Here is a 10,909-nt window from a genome sequence, read left to right as displayed (position 1 = left end):
CTTAGATATGATATCAAAAGCATGATCCGTAAAAGAGGAAAAGAATCAATAAACTTGACTTTATTAAAATTAAGAACTTGGGCTCTTTGAAAGACATGAGTGAAAAGACAAGCCACATAGCTCATGAGAAGCTACATATATTATGATAAGGGGCTTATATCCAGAAAAGAGAAGAACTCTCAAAATTCGACACGAAGAAACAAAGCAATCCATGGGCACCTGGGTTGCTCAGTCGGTTGAGTGTCCGACTCTTGATTTTGGTTCAGGTCACGATCCCAGAGTTATGGGATTGAGCCCTGTGTTGGACTTGGCACTGGGCATGGAGCCTGCTTGAGATTCTCTCCCTCTCCCTATCTCTCTCTCTCTCTCCCTTTTTCCCTCTCCCCTACTCTCTCTCCTTAAAAAAAAAAAAAAAAAAAAAAAGGCAATCCAATTAAAAATAGGCAACAGAGTGGTGCCTGGGTGGCTCAGTCAGTTAAGCATCTGACTTTGGCTCAGGTCATGATCTTGTAGTTCGTGAGTTCGAGCCCCGCATCAGGCTCTGGGCTGACAGCTCAGAGTCTGGAGCCTGCTTCAGATTCTATGTCTCCCCCTCTCTGCCCCTCCCTTGCTTGCGCTCTGTCTCTCTCTCTCTCTCAAAATAAATAAACATTAAAAAAAAAAAAGCTTAATAAATGGACAAAAGATTTGAGCACCAAGGGGATGTAAGGATAGCAAGTAAGCATACAAAAAGATATTCAAAAGATATGGCACTAGGGAAATGCAAATTAAAACCACAATGAGATACTACTACATATCTGTTAAAATGGATAGATTCATAAAGAATCACCTTACCAAGGAGGTAGAGGAACTAGAAATGTCATCCTGCAGGGGTGGGGGTGGGGAAGTAAAATGGTACAACTACTTTGGAAAACACTTTGGCAGTTTCTTACAAAGTTAAATATACACCGACTCTATGATCCAGCCATTCCACTCAGATTTGCACCCAAGAGAAATGAATGCAGATGTCAATACAAAGACTTATATGTGAATATTTATCGCAGCTTTATTTGTAATTGCCCCAAACTGGAAGCAACCCACATATTCATCAACAGGTGACTGGATGATCAAAGTGTTGTATATCCATACAGTGGAATACTACTCAGCAAGAAAAAGGAATCAACTCATGATACACACAATGTGGATCAATCTCAAGATAATTATGCTGAGGCAAAGGAGCCAGACAAAAAGGACATCATATATAATTCCATTTATAGAAAATTCTATAAACTGCAAACTAACCTATGATGACAGAAAGCAGATCAGAGAGTGCCTGGGGAAGAGGGAGGGAGAAGAGGGTGGGATAGTGAGGGAGCACAAGTAATCTTTTGGAGTCACAGACATATGTTCGCTATTTTTGTCGCGATATACACCACACGTCAGAACATAAAATTGTTGGGGCGCCTGGGTGGCTCAGTCAGTTGCGCGTCTGACTTCAGCTGAGGTCATGATCACACGGTTTGTGATTTCGAGCCCTGCAATGGGCTCTCTGTGGTCAGCACAGAGCCTGCTTTGGGTCCTCTGTCTCCCTCTCTCTCTGCCCCACCCCTACTTGTGCTCTCTTTCTCAAAAATATAATAAACATTTTACAGGTCATGATCTCAAGGCTCGTGAGTTTAAGCCCCGCATCGGGCTCTGTGCTGACAGCTCAGACCCCGGAGCCTGCTTTGGATTCTGTGACTCTTTCTTTCTCTGCCCCTCCCCTGCTCATACTCTGTCTCTCTCAAAAATAAACATTAAATAATATATATATATAATATATAATATATATAATTATATATGCATATTAATATATAATGTTAATATAATATATAATATATACATATATTATATATATGTATACACATATATAATATATATTATATATAATACACATATATAATATATAATAAACATTTTTAAAAGACACATAATGTCAGTTATACTCCAATAAAACTGTTTAAAACTTGTGATGAGCCTAGAACACCAGAAAGCCTGTTACACCAGAAAGTAGGAAGCTAGACATTTTGCCAAAAGGATTCAGAGGCAACTTGAATAGGCACCCACTAGCCAAATATGGTTCTTTATTTTATTTTATTTTTTAAGTGAATTCTACACCCAAGATGGGGCTTGAACTCACAACCCCGAGATCAAGAGTCATATGCTCTACCAACTGAGCCAGCCAGGTGCCCCGAGGACAAATCTGTTTAAATCCATATGTTCAAATGATAGATATAAAATATGTCCTATGTGGGGGCGCCTGGGTGGCTCAGTAGGTAGAAGTATGTGACTCGTGATCTCAGGATCGTGAATTAAAGCCTCATGTTGGGGGTAGAGCTTACTTAAAAAACAAATAAAAATGTAAATAAAATACATTTAAAATACATTTTGTGGTCATAATAATAGCAATAAAAAATCTCATTGATCAATCACCTTTAAAAGATACTAGGGAACCAGTTAATTATTTTGAAAACTGATAAAAATAAAGAGTCACACATTTATCCTGCCTTTCTTCTATGAAGTGTACTTCATATAATCAATTAACCAATGAAGGGATATTCCTCTTACAGATAGTCCAGCTAATAAATGCTGAAATGATGTCACTATTTACAACCCCCAGGCAGTGTGGTGATATTAATGACTGCAAACATCACAAAATGAGAGACACGCAGGCACTGTGATTCTCCTTATAGAAGTCCGCAATACCACATAAGTAATCTTGTAAAATAAAAAATCAAACCTGATCTGATCAGACCTCCTAGCAAACAACACAGGAGGCAGAGAAAGATGATAAAACAATGCCGTGTGGATGCCACAAGCCAGATCCAGACTGGGGAAAACGCTATGGGATAAACCACCTAGTTTCTTAAAAAACAAATCGAGAAAGGAAAAGAAATGAGAAGAACATGAAAGAAATTGCAAGCAAAAATCAGAGAAGAGGGAAACCATAGATTTGAAAAGACTTGAGACATACTAACCAGTTCCAGTGTATAGCCTGGATAGCAATTAGCCCAACTTTAAAAAAAAAAAAATGACATTTTTAAATGTCATTAAAAATGATAGGCCAGTCAGGGAAATGTAAACACTAATTTGATATTTGATAATATTAGAAAAATTATAGTTAATTTTTTGGGGTGTGGGGATGGTAAGTTTGGGGGATATGCTTTAAAAGGGGAGTGCTTGTCTTTTAAAGATACATTCTGAAATGTTAACTGGTGAAATCATATGTTGTCTGGTATTTACTTCAAAATAATGTTAGGGGGCGACATAGGTGCAGGGATAAGGGACACAAAATTGACCATGAATTGGTTCATTGTTAAAGTTGAGTAATGACTGTATGGTGTTCATTAGGCTATTTTACTTTTGTATATGTATGAATGTTTTAACTTGTGCAATGAAAATGGTTTAAAAGTGTGCGTCAAAGTGATTGCACTAATGTGGAAAATGCAATTTAAAAATCGGGAATACTGTCCTGCAAAAAACGCTGATGCTACTTGGCTTGAGTGGTAGTATGACTCACTTCCTCCCTTCGTTTCTACATTTTCTGTAGGGTCTGTAATGTATTTCTATATCATTTTTATAATGAGAAATTATGCATAATAAACTCTAGGGGAAAACAAAACCTCTACATTTTTGCCGTCTTCTTCCTGGTTTCAAAAACCCATCTAGTCTCACTCCCAAGTCCTCCAGGTTTTAGCTAAACTTCCCGCCATCTCTCCCAAGTTTAGATTGTCCGGGTTCTGAGACTACGAGGGTTTTGAGGAAAACGGGTCAAGTTCAGCGCCCCCCAAGTTTCCACCTGCCGGTTGGACGACGAAAGCCACACACCACTTGGCGCCAAGACCTCCAAGGGCGCAGCCTGACTTGGGGACGCGCCACGCGCGCGGCGAGACTACATCTCCCAGAAAGCTCTACTTCTTGCACGGGGACCCGCCTTCGTAGCGGCGGACTACATCACCCAGCTACACCTTACGAGAGGTGTTGCGGTTCTACGACTGTACAACTATTGGCCCAGCGTATGTCGGAAGCTGCGCAGTGATTGGCCCCGGAGCCTGTCAGTTACTGCCGAGTTCAGTTAGGGTTGCTGTGAGACTGCTGGAGTAGATAGGAAGAGAAGCGCGCGGAGCCGGGCCGCGCCCTTCGTGCCGGGTGAGTGACCTCTACCTCTTACTTCCTCGCCGTGCGTTTGGGGACCCGGGGGTCGCACACGCGCGCCAGCACTCACGAGGGAGCAGGGTCTGTACGCACTCGTGTCACGCCTGACCTAAGAAGCATCTTCAGCGGCGCAGGAGGCAAAACCGCACACACGCGGGACACCCATACACGTGGGTGCCCGTTTGGCTGGCATCTTCTCGGACTCGGGGAGAAGACGCTCCGAGCCACTCCTGGACACCTGCGTCCACACGCGGGGCCATCCCCCCCCCCCCCCCCCCCCGTTGAACACTTGGGCACACGGGCACCCGAGCTCACCATTCATATCCGATCTCAGGGGCTTCCGCAGTAAGAGAAGGGGGATGGCCCGGCCAAGGCAAACTCTCACGCACCCCATCCACCCTGCCACTCACTCCAGCGGCCCCCCATCCTCTGGGTGCTCTAGTCTATATATCGTGCGTATAGCTGTATTTCATTTTTATTTTGTCTCTAGATAAATATCAAGGCTTACTGGTACAAGAAGGAAATCCAGCAAGCGGGAAACGTAAGGTCACTACTGAACTATACTTAACCAGCCCTTTCACGTGTATAAAACTTTTACCTTTTTTTACAAAACTTTACCACATATGTTATCGTGCATGATCCTCCCAGCAGTCTGGGCTGGGCAGGGCGGACATCATTCTCATTTTCCAGGAGAGGGATGGGAACCCAGGTTAAATAAGCCTCTCGGGGTACTAGGGAGGCAGAACTTAAGTTTATTGATATGAGATTTAATGTTATGTCCAGCTATGCACAGCAGCTTATTTGTAGAAATACCTCATTCCCTTCCTGATGGCAGAGAGCTCACCCTGCTCAGTGAGACCTCAGCAGTCCAGGTTTTGCCTGTCAATCATCTGTTTCTCACAGGTGCCTGGAGAGAAGCAGCTTGAATTAATGTCTCAGAAGTTGGTGGGCAAGACGGAATCTCCCTCCTCCTTTGAGAGTGTGGGGAAGAAAGTGCCGAGAAACGGACACATTCCTGGAGGGGTGGCAGTTTCACATCATGAGGCTTTTTTTGTTTTTGTTTTTGTTTTAATATATGTTGATTTATTTTGAGAGGGGAGGGACAGGGAGAGAGGGAGATAGAGAATCCCAAACAGGTTCCACACTGTCAGTGCAGACTCTGATGCGGGGCTTGATCCCATGAACTGTGAGATCATGACCTGAGCCGAAATCAAGAGTCACATGCTTAAACGACTGAGCCACCCAGGTGCCCTGAGACTTTTTTCTTTTTAAGTAGGCTCCGCGCCCAGTGCGAGGATTGAATTCATGACCCTGAGATGAAGAGTTGGATGCTCTACCGACTGGAGTCACCCAGGTGCTCCCATACCATTAGACTTTTAATAAAATATTTTAGAATACTTTGCTGAGAGAGCCCCATGGAAATGCCTTGTTAATTTTAAGGATGGATTGGAGCACTACTTTCCTACTTTCTGAAGCGTGAGTTTGGGGCTCTCAGAGTTCCAGAGGAGAAAAAGAATCAGTGGTGGGATGGACCTTGTCTCTCTGTGGGCACCGACTTTATTGTAACTGTTAGTATTCAAAAACTAGGTTGGTTCTGCGGTCCCTTCTAAAATCATTTATATTTAGTTTTGTAACAAATTCATATGATACAGAATTATGTAAAGAAAAAGGGAGAGGAGTGCCTGGGTGGCTCAGTCGGTTAAGCGTCTGACTATGGCTCAGGTCATGGTCTCATGTTTTGTGAGTTCGAGCCCCACATTGGGCTGTCTGCTGTCCGGAGCCCACTGCAGAACCTCTGTCTCCCTCTCTCTCTGTCCCTCCCCCGCTCACGCACGTGCACGCACACACTCTCTCTCCTCTCTCTCTCTCTCTCTCTCTCCCAGAAGTAAAATAAACATTAAAAAAAAGAAAGAGAAAGGGAGAGATGTATTTTCTGTCTTCCTATCCCAACCCTTCCTGTAAAGGTGATCTTAACCAGCCTGTTGGCGGGTGCGCTGTTCCAGACTTTGCCCCGTGCTCTCTACTACCATACACAGTGTCATAGGTCTTGCTGGTTTACTTTTGCAAAAATGGGGTTTTGCTAGACATGCTGTTCTGAAACCTGCTTTTTTTTTTTTGCCTCACGTTTCAGTGTATTATGGACATCTTTTCAAGTGTGCGTATCACTCTGGCTCGTTCTTCTTAATGGCGACGTACGAGTCCATTGCTTGGATGTGACTTAGTGTATTTATGCATCCCTTTGTGTTATATCCAGTTTTACAAAGGGTGATGTAATGCATGCCATTTTATACACCATTGCTAGTGTTTCTTGACAACAGTGGTTCTCAACCAGAGCGAGTGCTGTGAATGCTAGAGAGGACGTGAGTCCGGTCCGTGGCGGGGATGCTCTTTAGCTGAGCCCTGGTGCAGGGGGAGGAGCTACGGGGGAAGAGTGAGTGGGGGCATATGAGGTGGGGACGAGCCACTGTGTTTCAGACATGGGGGACAGTAGATGCAGAGGCGAGGCTGGCAGTAGGAACTCAAGCAGTGTTTTCCAGAAACTTGTCCGGAGCGGAGCCCACCCTGATTGAAGTGGCTGAAGAGAGGTCCAGGGTGAGGTCGAGGAGGTCGGTGGAGATCGGGTGGGCCAGGAAGTATCATTTCAAAGCCTAGCAGCACCCCCCCCCCCCATTGCTGCAGCTGGGGAGGCAATGGAGAAAGCTAAGGAGTCTCTGGGCTCTTCCTTGGGATCACGTGGGCTTGTTGGAGAGTCCCATGGGCCGTTCCTGGAGCCTGCATGTCTGACGTCTCCCTCCATGCTCATCTGCTGTCATGCTGGCTCAGCCTGGGACTTTACCTTGGATGGGAGTTGGCCATAGAGCCAGGTGTCTTGGAAAGCAAGCTGATCTCTGGAAGTGAATGATTTCCGCCCAAGCCTGTTTGTTCATTCAGTTAACAAATATGACCACTCACCATGCTGGGCTCTGTTCCAGGCGCTGGAAATACAGGGATGGGCAAATGGGAGCCAGGCCACATTTTCATGGGCTCACATTCCAGGGGGGGGAGGGTGACAAGAAGCGTGCAGAATAAACGTCCAGTGTGCTAATGTCATAAAGAAGACTAAAGCAGGGCGAGGGGACAAGAGGGCATGTAGGTGCTGTTTTAGATGGAATGGTCCGGGAGGACTGCTCTGAGGAGGTGGCATATGAGCAGAGACCCTAAGAACTTGCTCTGATGTTTACTCCAGGTCTCTTGCTTGCAGCCTGAAACTGATGGACGTTGTATGGGCCAGGGGCAGGGATGGTTGGCTATGACCCCCAAGCTGATGGCAGGAATATCTCCAGTTCTGAGGTGGCGGTGGCTGGGTCTGTGTCTGGACTTGTCACGCGGGTGATGATCAGCCCCTTGGATGTCATCAAGATCCGTTTCCAGGTACCTTTTCCCCCTCGTTCCACATAATGGGCTAGAGGGCAAGTTCTCTCTTCTTGGAGTTTCGTCAAGGAGAAGCACTTTGCTGCCTTTGTTAACCTTTTCTGAAAGTTCTCCTTCTCACCCCACACCTGCTCCTGTTGTCCTGACTTTTTCAATTTTGATCCCTAGCTTCAGATTGAGCGCCTGTCTCGCAGTGATCCCGGTGCAAAATACCACGGGATCCTCCAGGCTGCGAGACAGATTTTGCTGGAGGAAGGCCCGACAGCATTCTGGAAAGGACACATCCCAGCCCAGCTTCTCTCTATAGGCTATGGAGCTGTCCAAGTAGGTGGCAGGGGAACGGGCCAGGCCCCTGGGTTGGAGTTGTTCAATAGAGGAACACAGGGAGGGTGGGGCCTGCAGGGACCCTGTCTGGGTAGGGCAGCAGGAGCTGTCACCACACTTCTTACTTGTCTTAACTGCGAAACTACCTGAAGTTTGAAGTCTGAAATTGAAGACAGTCAGACTGAGTTATACCACGGGTATTCCCTTGCCCACCTCCTCCCCACCGCGGGCACTTTGCACCGACTGAATATTAGATGTTGCCCCTAGGAGACTGTATTGACGCCATGCTTGGCAAAGGGTGATACAAATCTTTGCATTTTTTCAAAATAGCATTTTCACGTCTGTGCTTCCTTTAGACTTCCCAGCAGTATTGTGAGGGAGGTAGAATAGACGTTACGTGGATCACAGAGAGGGTCAGCGAGCCGCCAGAGGCCACACAGCCTGGAAGTGGTGGGGCCAGGATGAGAATTCAGGCTCCTTGACTTTTGTTCACACATTCCTGCGGCTCGGTGCCGGTTGATTTCGTGGCGGATGGCTTGCAGCCGTACGGTCGGAGTGCTGGTAGTGGGCTGCCTGCGTGTGGTGCTAATGGTGAGCCCGGCTCTGCTTTAAGCGCTTTGAGGGGTGTTCTGTGGTCACTCCTGTGTTATAGACGGAAGACCAGGCAGAGAGAGCTTAGGCAATGACCCCAACCAAAGTCACTAGCCGGAAAGGCAGCCGAGCCGGGATGCCCACCTGGGCAGCTGGGGCCCGAGCAGTCCCTGCCTGCTTTTCCTATGACATCACAGCGATGGCTCGGGTCGGGAGCTCATGAGTTGACGTGCCCGTGCCTTTCAGCCTCAGCAGCTGGCACTCAGGTACCGCAGCGTGATGAATAAATACAGCAGCGTGCTCTCGGGACCCTGGCCCATCTGAGTTGGCTGGGGAAGATCTGAGCAAAGGGGGTTTACGCCATAGAATGTGGAACATGTGGAATTCTCCCAAGAGAATTTCTGCTCCAGGGCAGAACGTCTGTCAAACGGTGCCACCGCCAGGTGAGCCCCAGGGTTGCCCACCGAGAATCAAATAAGGGCCTTGCTTCCCTGGTTCTGAGGAAACTCAGTTGAGGAGTAGAACTTTCTGATGTAAAATTTTTTCTCGTATATTTTCTTAACCCTTTGGATATTTGGCTCTCCTCACAGTAGAAAATGTGAGTAGAAAATGGCATTTGTGCTCTGAACAAGATTAGATGTTTATCGTGTCCCGTCGCTGCCCAAGAAGAATATTTCCTCGCCTGTAGAACCGGGCCGCGCGTGGATCATGGTGGCGTTTTGGGGTGGGGGGGTTGTCGGTAACTTTGTCGCGTGCTCTTGCAGTTTCTGTCGTTTGAGCTGCTGACCGAGCTGGTGCACAGAGCCAGCAAGTACGATGCCCGCGACTTCTCAGTGCACTTTGTGTGCGGAGGCCTGTCTGCCAGCACGGCCACCCTCGCCGTGCACCCTGTGGACGTCCTGCGCACCCGCTTTGCAGCTCAGGGTGAGCCCAAGGTGAGTGGCTGGGCCAGAGGGGGCGGGAATGAGTCGCCGAAGGTGGTCCAGGAGCTGGGGCTCTTTTCCTTAGAGGAAACAAAGTGGGAGCACCCGGGGTTTGCGTCCCTTCCGCTGGTCCATCTGTGACACCCGTAACTGTGCTGAGCCCCGTGCAGGGTGCTCACAGCCTCACGTGGGAGACAGAACAGATCCTGAACAGCAGGTGGACGGTGAGGGCGTCCGGGAGAGTGAGACTTGAGATCGTATTGCTGGGTTATTGTGAGAGTTGTTTTTGGTTTACGCCGAAAGTTTGAGTCAGATTCCGGGAAGAACTTACTGAGTGAAAGGGAGGGATTAAATCCTGAAATAGAGCTCCCCACCATAACCTCCGTTTCCTGGACTTACATAAGAACAGCAGTACGTGTGCGTGCACGTGTATGTGTGCGTGTGCCCATGCTCAACCCGATTCTTCTCAATGGAAGAATTTTTCCGTCTCCCTTCTGCTTTAGGGTGGGGAATGACGCTCTGCTTAAGAATAACTGTGGTTTCAGTTCTGCTGGTTCTTGGTGTTGCCTGGGCTGGAGATCCTGGGTTGGTGAAGCCCTTTTGTTCAAGAGACATCCTGATGACTTTTGTGGTTCAGAAGGGCAAAGTGCCCTGGGAACAACCTGCGAGCTCATGAATGGAGCATGAGAACTAGATCCCTCTGTATGGCACTTCAGTGGGAAATAGAGGTTTCTCCTAATGGGGAAATGAGATGAGGGGCCCTAGGCACTGAGCAGAGAGATGGGGACGAAAGGTGTTTGTAGATGGAAAAGACAGACAGACCTCAGCAACGTGGTGGCTGCTGGGATGAGGAAAAATGAGGGATGACACTCCATCACCTTCCCTGCTCTGGGATGCTAGAGTCCTCTTCCATGACTGCCCAGCCTTTAGGGGAAAAAAACAAATCTATGAGAAGGTGCACCTTGAAACTAATATAACATTGTATGTCAATTATACTTCAGTAATAAATTAACCAAAGAAGTCTGTGAGAAGGAAAAAATATAAGAAAAAAGAGAATAGCTCATTACCTCTAGCTAAGGTGATTGAGATGCGGATTCTAGATTCTGGAATGATCAGGAAATCATCTGTGTGCAAAAGTGAATGGAAAAGATCTGTTTAAGAGCTGCAGATCAGGGGCGCCTGGGTGGCTCGGTCAGTTGAAGGTCCAACTTTGGCTCAGGTCATGATCTCACGGTCCGTGGGTTCGAGCCCCGCATCTGGCTCTGTGCTAACAGCTCAGAGCCTGGAGCCTGTTTCAGATTCTGTGTCCCCCTCTCTCTCTGCCCCTCCCCTGGTCATGCTCTGTCTCTCTCTGTCTCTCTCTCTCTCTCAAAAATAAATAAAACGCTAAAATTTATTTTTATTTTTATTTTTTTTAAATTTTTTTTTAACGTTTATTTATTTTTTTGGGACAGAGAGAGACAGAGCATGAACGGGGGAGGGGCAGA

General features: G+C 47.0%; 1 protein-coding gene across 3 annotated transcripts in view; it reads left to right on the top strand.

The window, feature by feature from the left end:
• Positions 1 to 4,067: 4,067 nt before the first annotated feature.
• SLC25A19 (solute carrier family 25 member 19) overlaps positions 4,068 to 10,909 on the top strand; it is a 14,098-nt gene continuing 7,256 nt past the window's right edge. Inside the window, exons 1-5 of one of the 3 annotated variants that reach the window (XM_040456387.1) lie at positions 4,068 to 4,167; positions 4,664 to 4,714; positions 7,415 to 7,584; positions 7,753 to 7,908; positions 9,264 to 9,434. In XM_040456387.1, coding sequence (XP_040312321.1) covers positions 7,453 to 7,584; positions 7,753 to 7,908; positions 9,264 to 9,434 — 459 coding nt within the window. In that variant the 5' untranslated portion in view covers positions 4,068 to 4,167; positions 4,664 to 4,714; positions 7,415 to 7,452. Of the gene's footprint in view, positions 4,168 to 4,663; positions 4,720 to 7,414; positions 7,585 to 7,752; positions 7,909 to 9,263; positions 9,435 to 10,909 lie in introns of all 3 variants that reach the window. The other 2 variants (XM_040456386.1, XM_040456388.1) reach the window with 2 other exon arrangements.

The sequence above is a fragment of the Herpailurus yagouaroundi genome, unplaced genomic scaffold (assembly GCF_014898765.1).
Source record: "Herpailurus yagouaroundi ecotype Mexico unplaced genomic scaffold, PumYag 217, whole genome shotgun sequence".
In the NCBI taxonomy this organism is placed as follows: domain Eukaryota; kingdom Metazoa; phylum Chordata; class Mammalia; order Carnivora; family Felidae; genus Herpailurus; species Herpailurus yagouaroundi.
The sequence above is the reverse complement of the archived record's forward strand: the minus strand, read 5'-3'. Positions and strand labels throughout refer to the sequence as shown.